The following is an 18,404-nucleotide window of genomic DNA, read 5'->3' on the forward strand; positions in this document are numbered from 1 at the left end:
ACTCCATGTTTTCAGATGAAGAAAGAGAAACTCTGGGTAATTTCCCCAAGGCCTTACAGGTAGTGAGTGGCAGACTGGGACTCCAGCCCTAGATCCTGAGCTTCTGAGAGCAGTCGCCTGCCTGGCCAGTTCAGGCGCTCTGGCTGGGGCACACTCGTCCCACATACTCCTTCATTTACACACTCATTCAACAGCTATGTAACTGAGCATCTGTTTGGGCCTGCCACTGTTTCAGGCACTGGGGTGCAGCAGGGACCTGGGCCTCCTGCCCACTCCCAGTAGATTTCTGGGAGGAGATATCAGTTCAGTTCAGTTGCTCAGTCATGTCCAACTCTTTGCAACCCTATGAATTGCAGCACGCCAGGCCTCCCTGTCCATCACCAACTGCGGAGTTCACTCAGACTCATGTCCATCGAGTCGGTGATGCTATCCAGCCATCTCATCCTCTGTCGTCCCCTTCTCCTGCCCCCAATCTCTCCCAGCATCAGAGTCTTTTCCAATGAGTCAGCTCTTCTAATGAGGTGGCCAAAGTACTGGAGTTTCAGCTTTAGCATCATTCCTTCCAATGAACACCCAGGGCTGATCTTCAGAATGGACTGGATGGATCTCCTTGCAGTCCAAGGGACTCTCAAGAGTCTTCTCCAACACCACAGTTCAAAAGCATCAGTTCTTCGGCGCTCCGCTTTCTTCACAGTCCAACTCTCACACACATACATGACCACTGGAAAAACCATAGCTTTGACCAGACAGACCTTTGTTGGCAAAGTAATGTCTCTGCTTTTGAGTATGCTATCTACGTTGGTCATAACTTTCCTTACAAGGAGTAAGCGTCTTTTTTTCATGGCTGCAGTCACCATCTGTAGTGATTTTGGAGCCCCCCAAAATAAAGTCTGACACTGTTTCCACTGTTTCCCCATCTATTTGCCATGAAGTGATGGGACCAGATGCCATGATCTTCATTTTCTGAATGTTGAGCTTTAAGCCAGCTTTTTCACTCTCTTTCACTTTCATCAAGAGGCCTTTTAGTTCCTCTTCAGTTTTTGCCATAAGGGTGGTGTCATCTGCATATCTGAGGTTATTGATATTTCTCCCGGCAATCTTGATTCCAGCTTGTGCCTCTTCCAGCCCAGCATTTCTCATGATGTACTCTGCATATAAGTTAAATAAGCAGGGTGACAATATACAGCCTTGACATACTCCTTTTCCTATTTGGAACCAGTCTGTTGTTCCATGTCCAGTTCTAACTGTTGCTTCCTGACCTGCATATAGGTTTCCCAAGAGGCAGGTCAGGTGGTCTGGTATTCCCATCTCTTTCAGAATTTTCCACAGTTTATTGTGATCCACAGTCAAAAGGCTTTGGCATAGTCAATAAAGCAGAAATAGATGTTTTTCTGAAACTCTCTTGCTTTTTCCATGATCCAGTGGATGTTGGCAATTTGATCTCTGGTTCTTCTGCCTTTTCTAAAACCAGCTTGAACATCTGGAAGTTCACAGTTCACGTATTGGAACCACCCCCCATCCCAAACACACCATGGGTCTAAAGAATTTGCCCCTCCTTGTCCCAGTCCCTCTTTCTTTCCTTTCATCTACCCCCACCCTTTGCTCCAGCCTCAGACCCTTGTACTTCTTGAACACTCAGGCATGCTTCTTTCTCAGGGCCTTTGCACTGACTGCGTCCCCTGCCTAGGGCTCCTTTTTCCCCGTCGGGCTGTCTCTCTCTTACTCCTTCAGCTGTTTGCTCAAATGTCCCCTTTTTGGCCAAGGGCCATTCTGTTTAATCCTGAAAACCCATCAGCACCTCCTCTCCCTGGCTTTAATTGTCGCCACTGGACATAATTTATATTTTGTTTGTTTATTGTGAATAGAGGCTCCATGAGGGCAAGGATTCTTTTTTCCCCAGCTGTATCTCCAGTGCCTGGCACATAGTAGGTGTTTCTTAAGTATCTGTTGAACAGATGAATGGATGCCAGAGAGGTGGGAGACTCTCCGCACAGAGAGTCTCTAGTTTTGGGTGGGACTGGCCTGTGTCCCCAGTGGAGGTTGGCGGGGGTCCCCCTACCTGGGCCAAGCCTCAAGGGCTGGAGGCTGGGTGGGCAGGAGCAGTCAGGACTTACTGCCCCTTGGGGGATCAATCGGATTAAATTTTAATCCTCCTTCCTTCTCTGCGGGTTCCTCTGAGAGGCGGACACAAGGGTCTATCTTTAAATGCCACGCCGGCTGGAAAATGCGGCTTCCTGCCGGGCAGAGCCTGCCTGGCTCTTCTGCAGACTGGACTCAGGTTCATTATCCATTCGGGGCACATGGACGAGGCGCCAGCATGCATGGGGGGAGCTGCCTGTGTGGGCGGGGCCGGGCAGGTGCACACAGATGGCAGAGCAGGAGGCAGGGTTGCTGCAGGCCCCAAGGGGCAGGAATGGGCAGGGCGGGGCATGACCGGGATTGGGAAAGGCTTCTTGGAACCAGTGGGTGGGCCGTCGACCTGAGGAGTGCCTTCTGTGGGGGTTGCAGCACGCGTGGAGGCTCACAGAGGGGATGGACTCTCGTTTGATCTTGAAAGGGAACGTGTAGGGGTTGGAGGTGGAGGTCTGGCGGCTGTGGGAAGAGGCTCACACTTTGAGTTTGGGTACAACAGACACACACACAGCACTAGCGAAGGATGTTTACACATCCTTATACAGTTTGCATGGTGCTGGCACTGTAGAAGACCAGGGCAGTGGGCAATCCAGGCAGACTTCCTGGAGGTGACTTGAGCTAGGTCTGCACAAATGGGCACCGCTGGGAAAAGGTAGAAGGATATTTCCAGCGAAGAGGATGACAGCCCCTTCCGAAGATGGTGAGGAGGCAGAATTCACGGAGGCAGGGCCCTCCGATTGCTAAGGGATGAGGAGGAAATCAGAGAGTAAGAACCAAGTCCTTTTTTGTCTTAGATTTTAAGCATCTTTCTAGTAAAGTGTGTATACAGTGTGGTTAGGACTAAGCTGGACGAAGATGAATAATTCTATCAGTAATAATAACCAAGAATGTGAAGCATTTTGTAGAGCATTTTGGGAGTCCAGGAACCCCAATGCCCGGCTTCAGACTCCCCTCCCACTCGAGCTGTGATACGGGCGTCCCAGGCTGAGCCCCGCCTCTGCCTCTGTGTCTGTCTAACTAGCCCTGGAGTCCAAGGCTTCCTCCAGGTTCCTGTGCATGTAGGGAGTGCTGTGCTCTTGAGTTAACGAGGGCCCATGAATTATACCTCGGCACTCGGTCACTTCCATCCAGCACCTGGAAAGGTTCTGGACGGGGTCTTTAGGCTGCAGCTACAGATGAGGAAGCTGAGCCTGGGGGGAGGGGTAACTGCTCCCCTGAAACGCTGTAGCACTTGCCAGGTATGGAGGGGAGGGTGGTGCAGCCTAGAGTGGGGTGCGGGGGTCCCAGACTTCCTGGGTGGGTAAGTGGGTATTTCCTGGTGCTGCCTCCTCTCTGCAGAAGAGGACGGTGAGGCTTGGAGCTCAGACTGGAGGAGCTAGAATGGGGGCTTCAAGGGGCGGGGGGCTGGCCAGGGGTCTGGTCAGGGTGAGGCTCTGGCCCTCCTGCCCAAGAACTAGGACTCTGTGTGGGTGTCTGGAGGGAGCGGTTCATGTGTGCGTGTGTGTGAGTACATGTGTAACAATGGTCAGTTGTTTTCATATGTGCAAATTGTGTGTTAGAGCTACCTTGCGGGGGACGTGTGTGCACTTGTACCCCACACATGTATGTGTTTATTTGTTTACGTGGGTAGACCTACTGAGCGCTCTGTGTGTGTGGGTGTGTGCCTATGTGTGGCTCAGCATGTACGGGGCGTGTGATTCCTATGCATTTATATGTCTGTTCACGTGTGTGTGTTCCAGTGGGATGACTTTGTGTGGATACACATGTGTTTGAGTCAGCACGTGTGGGGCTGAAGTGACTTGCTGAGGGTTAAAGCAGAGCGGACTCCCAGATGTGGGTCCCTGATGGACAGCTGTGTATTTCTCGAAAGCCACCCTGACGGCCCTAGCTCGCTGGAAACCACCAAGCAGATTCCCAGTGGCACCCCGTCCCCACTGCTCCCAGCGCCCTGCCCCTGCAGACTGGACCAGAGAGCCTGGGAGCTGCGATGTGTAGCGTGAGGTGGAAGAAGCCCCCCCAGGAAAACGTGAGGAAGTGGGGTGCCAGTTCAGGGCCTGCCTGTCCCATCCTTTACCGGCTGCTTGAGCTGTGTGACCCCAGCCTCGGCTTGTGTGTAAATGAGGCTGATGCTAGAAGCTTCTGCCATGAGTACCTGCAGGAATCCAAAGGGACATGGCTTACAAGGGATCCAGGCCTGGGACGTGTAGGGGGTCACCTGGTGTGAGCCGTGGCCGTGTCATTACTGTTGACAGGAGTAATAACAGCTAGCCCTTACCTAGCTCTCCCCACATGCCAGATCCTGATTTTAGCTCTGATTTTAGCTCGGAATGTGTGTCAGTTCATTTAATTCTCTCAACAGCTGCATGGGGCAGTGCTGCTCTTGTCCCCATTTCATAGATGAGGAAACTGAGGCTCGGAGGCGGTGAAGGGACGCGTCCAGGACCACACAGCTGGCAAGTGGATCAGAGCCCAGTCCAGCTGCCCGTGTGGCCTTGCTCTTGACTGCCCTGCCGTCCCGTATTCCAGTGTTGCGGCATCTTTAGGACTGCTCCATGACAGTTTTTCTTTTTTTCCCTGAGTGACCTTTTGGAAATTGAGTTGTCTTAAAAAGGCCCCAGGGCCACTCAGGGCTTCAGCACAGAGCCTGGGGGAAGGCCTGTTAGGGAGCAAAGGAGATCTCACATCGGCTGTGTGACAAGAGTTGGCTGCCCTGGGCTGTGCCTCGTCAGCTGGGCTCCCTGTGGCTTTGGAAGGTCAGGAAGGGTCTCTTCCCTGCTCTTTTCTGCAGGGGCTGCAGGAAGGCCCCTCCCCAGGTGCTTGTGTTCCCGAGACAGGGAGGATGTGATAGAAGATGGTATCCTCTGTGCTTCATAGGACACAGGGTTCCTGAGCCCTCGTATGGGTCCCGGATCTGAGACCCGGGCCCAGGGATGTGATGTGGCAGTTCTAGTGTCCCAGTCTCTCCAGCCCTGCCCTTCCTGTGTTTGACATCACCTCTTTGTCTCAATGGGCAGTTTCCCATCTCCACAGAGCCTCATGAGTACACATAAACTCCTATTCATTCCTCAAAACCCTGACTGTGTATCCCTCCTTTTACCTTTCTGGAGAGAGTGACTGACCCACTTAATGACTCCCTCGTATACCTCACGTACCTTTCCTGCCTGAGCATACTAACCTGCCATCACTGCTCATGACTAACTGCCCACTAGCCTCGGTTTATTGCAGACAGAGGCTAATATTATTCGTTTTGTTTCATGCCGTGGTGCTTAATACAGAGTGGCTGCTCAAATGTTTGTGGAAGTGACCCTGTCCTCTTGCCACCCTATACCCAGTCCTTCTGGTTCAGCTAGGGAATTCTTCCATCTTTGGTCCCCCATGGCTGACAGTTTCTGGCTTTGTGATGTGAGCAGGGCTGGGGTGGTTTGCGGTGACTGCCAGACGGGTACCTGCCACAACTCAAAGAAGATGCGGGACCTAAATCTAGGGGAGGCCCTGGATAGGACCAGCTCTTGTCTTTCTCCCTTCTTGGAGCCTGGAGATCAGAAGAAAGACTTATTATACTATTTTCCTGTGCCTCAGTTTCATCATCTGTAAAATGGGGATATTTCTATCTCCCTGACTCCGTGTTATGTGTGATTCAAATACTACTAATGCATGCCGTGTACCCAATGCTTGACTCATAGTAGCTTCTCAATAAAATGGCCATCATTAATGATAATCATCTGCACCGCCCCCCCCCCACAAGATTTTCTGGCCCCGAGCCACACTCTGAGGCTGCTGCCCTCAGGGTTCTGGCTTTGCACAAAGGGGGCCAAGATCATGGCTTGTTCTTGGGTGGGCTGGGCCCAGGGCTCTAGGCAGAGCCGTCCTCGGCGCCAGCTTGAGCCCACCTACATACCTGCCCCCTGGCACGGGGGCTGGGGGAGGGGTGAGGCTGGCCCTCAGCATGCCTCCCCACTGCTGTGACACCTGGGCCTCCAATTCTGTTGTCAGCCATGTCCTCTAGGGCTCTGAGTCACCCCTGTATGGTGGTTCTGGATTGGGGGGTCACTGGGGGAGGCTTTCGATCTGATGATGGTGAGTTGCTTGGCCTGCCCTGCCCGTCCACGCCGAGTCCTGGCTGGTCTCCCTGAGTTGGGCTGAGTCATAAGCACCCAGCCTGTCCTGGGTCACGGGAGGGTCTCAGGTCTCCCACATGTGCACTGTGGGCACCCTGCTTTTCATCTGATAGAGACATCCCCCGAAGCCACCTTTCCCAGCTCTGTGCCCACCCCATCCCCTAGCTGGCCCAGCCAAGCGGGTCCTGTGGTCCCAGAACTGGGGGCCTGGCACGGACACAACGTGTCCTTTATGGTCAGGGTCCAGCCTGTTGAATTCGCAGTCACCTAGCCCTTTCTGCCATACGTTCCTGTTTTCCTAATAAGTCCTGAGTTGTGAGTGGGGAGGGAGGCGGGGAGCTCCAGGGCAGCTCAGAAATAGTCACATGATTGTGAAATAGAAGAATCCTAGAAAGGGTATCTTCCCCATGCCTCTATCTCGCCCTCTCTCCCCCTCCTCCTCCCCACTCACTGGCGGCACCAGCTCCGAGGTAATTGGAGACACTCAGCCAGCTTCCAGGCTTCCAAGGCAGAGGAAGGCATCTCGAGGCCTGGCCGGGGATCTGTGCCCACCCCGGGCCCTGGGTGAGGGGGGTGCGTCGAGCTGGGGGGTTCGGGGGAGCCGGCACTGGAGAACAGGGTGTGTTTGTTCGAATCGAAACTTGGCGGGCTTGCCAGGGCTGCTGTGGGGATGCTCAGGCCTCTCTGTGTTGGTCTGCAGCCCAGGGAGGGCTGGCGAGGGGGACCTTCCCCGCCCCCCACCCCCACCCCTGGGGCCTGGATGGGCGTGCTGGGCTGGGCAGCTGCTTGGTGTTCCAGGAGGAGGCCTCTATTTATAATCTGTTCTCTGTGTGTGTGTGTGTGTGCGTGCGCCTTGGGTGTCTTTTTTTTTTTTTTTAATTCTTCCTCTTCTCCGTCCCTCTGCAGAAGAAGGCCGAGGCTGCACATCGGATTCTGGAAGGCCTGGGGCCCCAGGTGGAGCTGGTGAGCTGGGGAACAGGGTGGGGTGCTCTGGGAAGCGGGGAGTAGCTAGAGAGGTGGACGGGGCAGCAGGTGGGTGTGGAGAAAAGGAGGAAGTTGTCTGTTGCCAAGCTGCTCTGTCCTCTGGAGGAGGCAGGAAATCCACCCTCTGATAAGAGGGACAGGCAGATAACAGTGGGCAGGTGGGCTGGGCCGCGCTGGGTGCAAGGTGGGGGTGTGTCAGTCCTCCGGCTCTGCTCCCAAGCCCAGCCAGTCAAGCTGCAAGACTGACCAGTTGGAGTCCAACCCGTGCGGTCTGGCTGATTGCAGAAAGCCCGTGCTCCGGGCCGGGTGATCTGGGTTCATCTCGCAGGTCTGTTGCTTCCTAGCTGTGTGACCCTGAGCAGGTGTCTTAACCTCTCTGTGCCGTGTTTCCTTGTCTGTAAACTGGGATGGATAATCGCACATACCCATTAGTGAAGATGAGCCATACACCCTTTTGTCAAGCCCTGAACATGCCACCCCTTAGACAGTAAGGGTGGAGGGTTAGTTGTTACTGTTACCACTGTCAGTGTCATTTTGCTGATGGGAAGATGCCACGTCGGCAGCAGAGACTGGAAGCAGACCAGGCCTCTTCTATCTCAGGCACCTGTCATCCTCTTGTGTCACCAAGAATAGGAAGCATGGGAGCGCGGAAACTCCCGGCTGGTGGCTTTGGAGTCCTGGGAGAGATGGCCAGAGCTCCCGCCTGCCCGGGACCCTGGCGCGGGTGTCCCATGGCGCGGGTGGGTGCAGAGATGGTGGGCACAGCATGGGGGATGCGCCTGCTGGATGGTGCGAGGGTCTCTGCATGTGTGTACCGGGTGAGGGGCGGAAATAAAGTTTTACGCATTCGGAGCCTAATTTTAAACTTGGCCCCACCTTGCGTTTGCCGCGTGGCCTTGGGAAAAGGACTCGGTTTTCTCATTTCCTTTTCTCATCTGTGAAATGGGGACGCTGTGGATCTTGATGAGGGACCAATGAAGTCGTGTGCGGTAAAGGCTTGCCCGCACAGCACCTGGCCCCCGGCAGGCACTTGGTGTTGTGGTCGCCTCGGAGGGTGGAACTTTTGTCCCTGGAGTTTTTTTCTGCAGTGACAGCTGCTCCCCAGCCTGGGGGACCGGCTGCGGATGGGCCACTGTGGAGCTGTGAGCAGCTGGCCTCTTTCTGTCCCCAGGTCCTCGCAGGGGGCAGAGCCAGACAGGGAGTTGGGTAGGGGTAGGGGCTCCTATGGCTCAAGGACAGAGCCCAACGCTCCTCCTGCAGTGGGTGACAAGCTCCCAGCCTGAGCTCTTGCTTTCCGTTGGGCATGCTTTCTGAGATGTCTCTCGCAGCCTCTTTTTAAAAAAGCTTTTAAGTAGCTTTATTGAGACGTAATCCACGTGCCATACAATTCTCCCATTTAAAGAGTACAATTCAGTGGTTTTTAGTACATTAGCAGATGTGTGTGAGCGTCTCCACAATTGACTTGAGAACATTGCACCCTCTCAGAAAGAACTCTGTTCCCTGAACTATCACCTCCTTATCTTCCCTCTGCTCGCCTCCCACCCCTCTCCCCCCAGCCAGCAATCCGCTTTCTGTCTCTATGGATTTGCCTGTTCTGAACATTTCATATCAGTGGAATCAGACAACACGTGGCCTCTTGTGCCTGGCTTCTCTCTCTGAGCTTCCTGTTCTTAAGTGGTAGCTTGTGTCTTGGTTGCCTCATTCCTTTTTATGGCTGAATTGTATTCCATTGTACGGATGGACCGCATTTAGTTTATCCATTTACCCATTGATGGGCCTTTAGGTAGATTTTGCTTTGGGGCATTATAAATGAATCGCTGTGGACAGGAACGTACAGATTTCCATGTGAATATGTGTTGCTCTTTCTCTTGGGTGGATATCTAAGCCTGGACCTGCCGAAAGTGAAAGTGTTAGTCCCTTAGTCGTGTCCGACTCTCTGCGACCCCACGGACTGTAGCTGCCAGGCTCCTGTGTCCATGGGATTCTCCAGGCAAGAATACTGGAGTGGGTTGCCATTCCCTTCTCCAGGGGATCTTCCCGACCCAGGGACTGAACCCAGGTCTCCCGCATTGCAGGCAGAGTCTTTACTGTCTCATCCACCCAGCTGGATCATATTCATTCTGTGTTTAACCTCTTGAGGAACTAATTGCCAGATGATTTTCAAGAGTCACTCCACCATTTTCCATCCCCATCAGTCAGCCGCTGCTCACCTTGGTTTCCCCTTTCTTGCCAGGGGAGCTCCAGGACTAGATTTGGCCCCTCAACCATTTCTAGACCTGGAGGCCCTTCCTTTCCCCTTTCCTGACTTAATTACTCCCAAGGGCTCCTGAGCAGGCGGTGGGGACCTAAAGGGAGATCCCTGGGTCTGGAGGCCTGAGGAATTCCGCCGAGAGCAGCAGGGTGTCTGTGGGGCTCACAGTCTCAGTGATTCTTTCCTGGGTCTTTGGGGGTGAGGACACCGTCCTCTGCTTGGGGTTCTCAGAGAGGAGGCTCCCTCAAGGCTGGTGGCACAGGAGGCGGAGGTCTGGAGTGACTGGTGGGGCTGCGTGGCTGTCCCTGGAGTCCTCTTGAAGTCCATAGGCTCTTAGCTCGGTGGCCTTTGGCGTGGCTGGAGAGGGGACTCACGCTGATAGAGCACCAAGTCAGGCCTTGTGGAGATGTCACCATCCACCTTACAGGTGAGGCTCAGAGAGGGCAGTGCCTTGCCCAGGGTCACACAGCAAGAGAGGAGGTGGAGAGGTGTGCTGAGCCCAGGGGGTTGCCACCAGCCAATTCCTCACAGGTCTGCCCTCTGTCTTGGGTACCACATGGCCCGAGTGGCCAGAGGTATCCTCCTAGCAGAGGCAGCTCAGAGGCACACTCTTCGCAGAGAGCTGCTTCGTGCCACCCGGGAGTCCTGTCTCAGGCTGGGAGTGGGGCTGGCGCTGCGGCTGGCGCTGCTGACCCCAGGTCTCAGGTCACTGGGCGGCACCACTGGGGAGTCCGGTTCCCCGGGGGTCTCTCCCATCTGCAGCCAGGGAGCAGTCAGCCGGGGAAGACAGTCACCTGGGCGGTGTCCTGGGCCCCGCAGAAACACACGTGGCCCGCAGAAACACACGTGGGCAAGAGAGATAATAGTGAGAGTGGCTCCGAGCAGGGCCCTGCGGGCTCAGCCCTCCACCCCTGCACCGTGGGGACCAGGCCTGGCCCAGAGGAAGGGGCAGCCCAGCCCCCACCTCCTCTCCATACTGCTCTGAGTCACTGGTTTCCTTCCTGTTCAGAGGTGTTATTTTAAGAATGCGGTGTCACCAGAGGACCGAGGCCCAGCGCTGACACTTCATTTCTGGCACCTCGTCCACCTGGTTCTTCTCGGGGAGGAGCCCCGTCCTTCTCCTTAAGACCTAGCTCCTCTGTCTTGGTCATTTCTGTCCCAGGCCTTCCAGTCTGGCACATCCTGGCCTGTGTGCGCTTTCTCCCTCCTTACTCAGCTGCGCCCCCATTTCTAGAGGAGGAAATACAGGCGTGGAGGGGGTGGGCCTTCCTATCCATACCCCAGCCGCTCCCGCACTCCCGCCCCGCCTCGCTCCTCTGGGGTCTGGGCCAGGGATTTCCCCACCTAAAGCTCTTTTTAAATTTAAGTTGATTATTATTATTGGCTGCGTTGGGTATTTGTTGTTGCGGGCAGCCTTTCTCTGGCTGCGATGCGCGGCTTCTCACGGCGGTGGCTTCTCTCGTTGCGGAGCACCGCCTCTAGGCTCATGGGCCTCAGTAGTTGTGGCAAGCAGGCTTAGTTGCTCTGCCTGTGGAATCTTCCTGGACCAGGGATTGAACCTGTGTCTCCTGCACTGGCAGGTGGATTCTTAACCACCGAACCACCAGGAAAAGTCCCACCTCTTTGGTCTTGTGTCGCCCTGGCAACAGGAGAAACCTGGGCGGTAGCAGAGAAAGCTTCTGTGGGTGTGAAGGCCAAGGTGGCCTCATGGCCTCTATGTTAAAGGACATGCCTCCCAGGACAGAGCATGTGTTGCCTGGCCTTGTACAGCCCCCTGCAGGTGGTGAGGAGGGGTGAGAACCCCCACCTCTGGCCCTGCCCCCTCCCCCCTAGCAGTATACCAGCCAAAGATGCCTTGTGATCCTTCCTTACTCCCATGACAGGGCAGCGAACAGCCTCCTGAGGCCAGAGTGTTTCCCGCCCAGGTCTGTTTACCTCAGTGCCCAGCGAGTGCCTCCTTGGAGGACAGCCCCTCTGGTTAGAAGCAGCACATCCCACGGTGTTCTCTGATTTCTTCCCGGTCTCTTGCTGAAGGCCACCTGGGGCAGCAGAGTGCTGTGTCCTTGTCTCACCCAGCAGGGCCGGAGGGTGAAAGTGATCCCTCCCCTGCAGGTTTGGCAGGTCAGAGGCGGGCTGGGACCCCACCGCCCTCCCGGAAGTCTGTCACCTCTTTTCTGGCCCATCCCACCTTGTAGAAATGGGCCACACCCCCGCTTCTCACCCCTAGCCTGTCACTGGCACCGGGGGTCTCTCTGTGTTGTCCTTCAGCCCCTCCTGGCCTCCTTAGACTGTGGAGACTGCCATCTGTAAAACCAAAAGACGGCAGTTGAGTCGCCAGATCTGATACTTCCTGGGCTTCTCGAAAGCCCTATAAGGTAGTTCCTATTTGCTCTATGCCCATTTTCCAGATGAGGACGCTGAGGCCCTGACTGTTGAAGGCATATGTCTGACAGTTAGCAACGGGAACGCCATCACTTAAATTGGGACCCATCTGCTCCCCGAAGTGAACATGTAAGGCGTGCCCACTCCTGCCAAGCTTGTGTTTTATTAGCTTGTGGAGAACATAAAAGACCTGATGCAGAGTCACCCAGGATTAAGCAAGCATTTAATGCCTTGGAATTCAGTACAGGCATCTTTGTAGGACTCCTTGCCGTCCTGAGATGTGGGCCGTCATCGTGTGCAGTAACGTGTTAACCTTCTTTGGTTGGGAAGTTCTGCACTGAGTCTGACTGTGGTCTCTCCTGCTGCCCTGATGTTCAGATACACAGAGTGGGGATGGGGAAACCTCCTCGATTAGAGCCAAGCACCTGGAAGAGCAGCTGACCCAGCGTCAGGGGAGATGGCTTGTGCCAGCCATGGGGCAAAGTCTCCATCCTGGGGGGAGTAGCTGAGCTTGGGGCCTGGAATTGCCTGAGGAATGGTGAATTGTCCTCAGCCAAGGCTGTCCACAGAGGGTAGGAGGCCTGTCCCTGGGGAAATGACAGGTTGGACCTGTGCCATGATGCTTGGGGGTGGTCCCCATCAGCTGGGACGATGTCAGGAGGTGTGTTCAGCTCCCTCTTCAGGGGTTGGTTCAAGGGCAGGGCCTGATATACCATCCTGCCTCCCCCCAGGGCCCTACCTCGAGGCTTCCGGACACCACATCTCCGTCTTTGCCTGCCCAGCCTGACCCATCACCCTCTGTACCTGAGGCTGGTACCACCGTCATCCGTGGCTGCCTGTGTGGGTGTGTGAGACAGAGAGAGGGAGGGAGGTGAGAGGGATAGGAAGAGAGGCCAACACAAAGCGAGATGCACAGAGATATACAGAAGGAGATGCACAGAGAGGCGTGCCGGCAGAGAGAGGGCAAACCCCTCTCTCCAGGGCTGGAGCTGAGAGGTGGGATTCAAGTATCAGCTCAGCTCTTACCAGCCAGAGGCAAATGTTTCCATCTCTCAGAGACTAGATTTTCTCATCTGTAAAATGGGGATGGTAATTGTATCAGTCAGTAACTGCTGTGTAACAGACTGGCCCCAGGTTTAATGAACAAGTTGATATTTCCCACAAGTATAGAAGTCAGCTGAGCAATTTCTCTTGATGTGGGCTCGGCCTACTCCCATCTTTGGGCAGCTGGGAAATCAGCTGGTGGGTCTAGCTTTTGGCTAGGATGGTTCTAGGTTTTTGGCTAGTGCTGCTATCTTCCGTGCCAGCTTCTTGCCTCCAGCAGGCCAGGCTACACGTGGTTCCTTGACGGTGAGGGGCAGGGGGAGCAGGCGAACAAGAGAGGGAGAAAGAGCAGAAAGGCTTCATCTGCTTTCCCAGTTTGCACCTGTCCCACTGGGGCTTCCCTGGTGGCTTAGTCGGTAAAGAATCTGCCTGCAATGCAGGAGACCCAGGTTTGATCCCTGGGTCGGGAAGATCCCCTGGAGGAGGGCATGGCAACTCACTCCAGTATTCTTGCCTGGAAAATTCCATGGACAGAAGAGCCTGGCAGTCGACAGTCCATGGGGTTGCAGAGTTGGACACAACTGGGCGACTAACAGGCAAACAGAAAAACAAAAACACTGGGTGTGGATGGATACAAGGTGGGCAGGAAAGATTGCTTCCATGAATACAGTCACTGCACCTTGATGGTGACAAGGACCCTGATACTTCTTGGGTCTCTCAGTCTTCCAGACGTGGCTGAGAGCTTTGCATTCATTATCTCGTTGGATCTTGACAACAACTCTCCGAGTTTAACGCCATTTACGGATGAAAACCTGGGGCACAGATGGGCTGAAGTCGCTCGCCCAGAGACATACAGCTGGAAGATGCCAGAGCCAGGATGTGAGCCCGGGTGGTTAGCCTTTAACTGCAGCCCTGCCGTCCAGGAGAGAGAACACACAGCATCCAGCTCAGCTCTTGCCCCATCGCAGACACTGCAGCAACTTCCTCCTTTTGATTTGCATACTTGTTGTTGTTGTTGTATGTGGACCCAGTTCATTCATTTCTCACTGCTGTGTAGCCTTCGAGGAGTAAACGAGTCCTGACTTCCTATTCCTTTTTCTGAAGGTGGATACTCAGCTTGCTTCTTTTAAAAACATTTTTGGCCGTATCGTGCAGCGTGTAGGCTCTTAGTTCCCTGACTAGAGATTGAACCTGTGCCCCCTGCATTGGAAGCACAGAGTCTGAACCACTTGGCCGCCAAGGAAGTCCTGGCTGGCTTCTAACGTGTTGCTGTTATGAACGATGCCTTCCGTGCTTTCTGGGGCCCATCTCCTGGTGGAACACAGTGCCTGACTGTTTCCAGGGCGCCTGCAGGAGGGGAGAGGGTCCTCGGGCACACCTCCCTTCACATCTCAGGGGCACAGATACTTGTGTATGTTTCCATCGGCTGTACGCACGCCTTCCTATCTCCCCACGTTTTCGCCAACCCTTGGCACTATTGGACTGTTTTCTCTTCTGCCAGTGGTGGCAGGGTATGTCACCATGTTGGGCAGTTTTCTCTGTTCAAGACCGTTGCTGATCTCAGCTCACCTGGGAGGTGTGTGCTTGCCTTGGGTGCTCATGCCAGAACTGTCCTGTGTCCCGCAGAGCAGCCACGGTGGCCCCAGGGGAGAGGGCCATAGTACCCATCGCTGTGCCCAGAGGGTCACAGTCTGTTCCTGGCGGGGGCTGTGGGCTGGGTCCCCATGTTCTGTTTCATGCCTGCCGGCGGCTGTTTCTCACACCAGTGGACAGCTCCCTGATGCCAAGGCCTGGGGCGCCGCAACAGGGCAGTGGCCAGCCCAGCCTGCACCAGCTGCCCACAGTCCTGGCCCGGCTCTGACCTGCCTCCCTCTCTGTTTTCCTGCAGCCATTGTACAACCAGCCCTCCGACACCAGGCAGTATCATGAGAACATCAAAATGTGAGTACTTGAGGGCAGTCGTGCAGACGCACAGTGGGGTGGGTGGCCCGGGGTGGGATGCGGGTTTTCAGTTTCTGTCGGGGCTCCCAGCCAGGGCCAGGTGCTGGAGGAGGGGATGGAAGGGGGCGATTCGGGCTGGAGTTCTGGGCCAGGCTAGGCCTTGGATGGAAAGGCAGAGGTGGTGAGGGGCCAAGGGAGTGGCCCCATGAAGCTTTGGGAGACAGACCGTGGTTGGGGAGGGTGGGCAAGCTGCATGCATAGCTTCTGAGAGATAGAGGTGGAGGGCTGCAGGTCCTCCTCCTGTCTGAACTGGAGGAAGCTGTTACCAGGAGGAGCGTGAGCTTGTGCGGTGGCCACGGAGTAAGCAGAGACCCTGTGGTTTGGGCTCTGATGTAAGCATAGTTAGGACTGTCTGTGGTGCGCACAGGGGGTCCATCTGTGACACAGCCCAGTTTGGGAGCAGCTGGGGGCACTCACCCAGAGCCAGACGCTTTGGAATGGCCAGTATGATATAGCCCAGTGAAGGGGCCTTTTCCCAGATGAACACTAGAAGCAGAAAAATACCAGTGAAGTGCCACGCACACTTGGCGTGGGCCAAGCTGGCAGACCAGGGGCACCAGGACGGTGCTGGGGGCCATTGTCTTTATGTGCTCAAGCTGGGCACCAGGTGCTGAGGAATTGTGACTGTCAGAGGTTGGCTTTTTCCTGGGCATGCATTAGTAGCAGCATAGCTTCCTTGGCCGAGGAGGGGATATTACCTCATGTCGTTATCCAGGAGTCTAGAAGGTCAGTGGAGTCTTGCCTGTTGAAGAACATGTGGCTGTGAACACTCCGGGGATGTTAGGTTATAGGTAGGTCCTTTGGGATCACAATCTTTGAACGGTTCAAGGTTCATTTTTGTGTGACCTCAGGAGGGCGGTGCTTAGCTGGTCCAATGGGCAGTCCAATTTGGTCTGACTGTCCGAACTTCCTTGGGGTGGAATTGCAGGGTGTATGTGCGGCACTGAGCTCCCCATCCCTGGGGGCATGCAAACCTCCTGATGGTTTTCAAATATCTGCTGGTGTTGGACAGGTTGTTGGGGAGGTCCCTCCTCTTGTAGTTTTTGGACCCGCGTGACTAATCTAGGCTCTGGTGACCCAACACGGCCACCCCCCTTGCAGCTCCCAGTGGCTAATGGAGCAACCTAGATAAGTCTCTTGTTGCCACTGAGGTCCTTGGCTTATTTGGGCTTGCGAGCACCTGCCTCGCCTTTGTTGCTGCCTGTCACTTAGCCTGTGGCTGCCTGGGGCTATGGGGTATCCTTTCCGGGGGAGCATTGGGGTATCCCTGGGTTTTCCGTGTCCTATGTGGCCTGTGCTTTTGTTTGGCCTTGAGAGTGTGTTCACCGTTCCGGTACCAGATCCCTCTCAATACTACATAGTTTATTTTCCAGGCAGGCCATATTAGTCCTTTATAAAGCTTCTCAGGACCTTCCTGGGGCCACTGCTGGGGGTGGGGGAGCCCTAGATGGAGTTTGGTTTAGGGCCTCTCATGGCTGGTTTAGGGGATGAGCGTGGCATGTTCTCAGCTGGGCAGACCCTGCTGGGAACGTTCAATCATTCAATACACATTTATTACACTAACTATATGCCAGGTCCTGTTCTAGGGCCTGGGGATTTAGCTGTGAACAAGACAAAGTTCCCTATACTTTCATTAAGCTATATCTAGCAGTGGAGACAGAAAACAAGTTAAGTAAATGAGAAAATATCAGCAAATAAAAAGTACTGTGGTCACATAGCTGTCTTAAGCTCTTTATGCTTTAATATACCGAGTTGTATTTTTCCTTTCAACATAAACATTTTTGATAGCAATATTATTACACTAGAAGTCTTGCATACATTTTTTTTTTTTCACTAGACTACAAATGAGTAATATTTTAAGCTGAATAGCGTGGATGATTTCAGGTTATAAGAATGGCCATAGAATCCAAACAACAAAGGCAAAAGGTGTCCATACAAATAGTACTAACTGATAAGATACTGCTGCTTATAAGTAAAATAAAGCTATGAGTTTACCGAAACCAGTGCCCAATTCTTATATCCTATAACCTTCATCAGAGGACAGTTCTCCTCTACTAGAGTACATTTTGGCTAAGTAGGTAACTGCCTAGTGAAATTTACTCCAAAATCTAAGTCACAGATGAACATGTTTAAGTTTAAAACATAGAGATAAATAATTTTGAGATTTCTTTGGTGATAAGTGGTCTGTTTCATGTTAGAAAAATGTATCTGTAAGCAAGTTATTTGAATTGCTTTCTTCTTAGAATTTTAATTTTTTTCCCCATAGTTTGCCACTGAAATCATAATCAATTCTGTAATTTTAGTTCCAGTGTGATCGTGATTAAATCAGTGCAGTCATTTACTTTAAAAAATACTATGAAGGGACTTCCCTGGTGGTTCAGTGGTTAAGACTCCACTGCAGAAAGCATGGGTTTGACCCCTGGTTGGGGAGCTAAGATCCCATATGCTGTGTGGCATGGCCAAAAAAAAAAAAAAAGACAAAAAAAAAGGGCTATGAAGATGGCAAACAGGGTGATGGGAGAGAATGTAAGGGGTGACTTTAGCTGAGGGGATCAGGGCCAGGACCTGACAGCTGAGGGAACATTCAGAGACCAAGCAGCAGCTGGCATGTAGACCCTTCCTCCGACCAGGGACAGGTGGAACAGGCGTTGCAGAGGCCCTGGGGCTGGACTGAGCTGGTGGGATCACAGAGAAGCCTGGCAGGTCCCGAAGGGGTAGGTGAACAAGAAGGTGCTACGCAGATCACCTAGGGCTGGCGACGAGTTTGGGGTTTTATTATCTGTGCTAAAGGAGGCTAGTAATGAGGTTTATGTGAAGTGATGTGATGGGGTTTTTGCAAGCCCACGGTCTAGGGGGCAGGTTGAGGACCACAAGCATCTGGCTTGAGTGGCCAGTCACTCTCGGTGCCTCAGTTGCCCCATCTGTGAGATGGGTTGAAGATTCAATGAAACCCTAGAAGTTATTCAGTGTCAGGCCTGTAGGAAGTGTTCTGTGATTTTTCTCACTTCATCAGCAGAGACCAAGAGAGCTACCCTCCCTCATTCATTCGCTCATTCATTCAACAGATATTTAGGAACACTTGCTCTGTGCCAGGTACTGTTCTGGGCACCGAGGAGAGAGCAGTGAGTGAGGAGGTCTGCCATTCTGGTGGCGCAGACAGATCATAAAGAAATACGTCTGTGATATAATGATAGCTTGATAAGGACAAGAAGACAGATCAGGCTGGGGCTGGGGTGAGGCGTTCTCTTTCTCAGAGTGCAAAGCTTCACCAGCTCACCCCAACTGGGCCTCCTCCCAGGCTCCCTCCCTCCCGCCTCTGTAATCGCCACCAGGTGGAAGGTTATCCCTTCCCCAAGGACCTTGCCCTGTCACTTTAATTTCTCTGTGTCTGCACGCTGGGGCCTCTGAGTTAAAGTTAATTTCACGCCTGACTTCCTGCTGCACTGGCAATTTTGGACGTGTTGAAGTCACCTGTACCCCACCCCGATGCT

The 18,404-nt window shown here is 53.8% G+C and overlaps 1 protein-coding gene across 3 annotated transcripts in view; it reads left to right on the plus strand.

The window, feature by feature from the left end:
* The window catches only part of NCOR2 (nuclear receptor corepressor 2), a 157,658-nt gene that overhangs the window by 23,442 nt on the left and 115,812 nt on the right, over nt 1-18,404 (plus strand). For all 3 annotated transcript variants that reach the window (XM_068989806.1, XM_068989807.1, XM_068989808.1), the window contains exons 6-7: nt 7,158-7,214; nt 14,801-14,853. In XM_068989806.1, coding sequence (XP_068845907.1) covers nt 7,158-7,214; nt 14,801-14,853 — 110 coding nt within the window. The remainder of the gene's footprint in view (nt 1-7,157; nt 7,215-14,800; nt 14,854-18,404) is intronic.

The sequence above is a fragment of the Capricornis sumatraensis genome, chromosome 17, assembly GCF_032405125.1.
Source record: "Capricornis sumatraensis isolate serow.1 chromosome 17, serow.2, whole genome shotgun sequence".
In the NCBI taxonomy this organism is placed as follows: domain Eukaryota; kingdom Metazoa; phylum Chordata; class Mammalia; order Artiodactyla; family Bovidae; genus Capricornis; species Capricornis sumatraensis.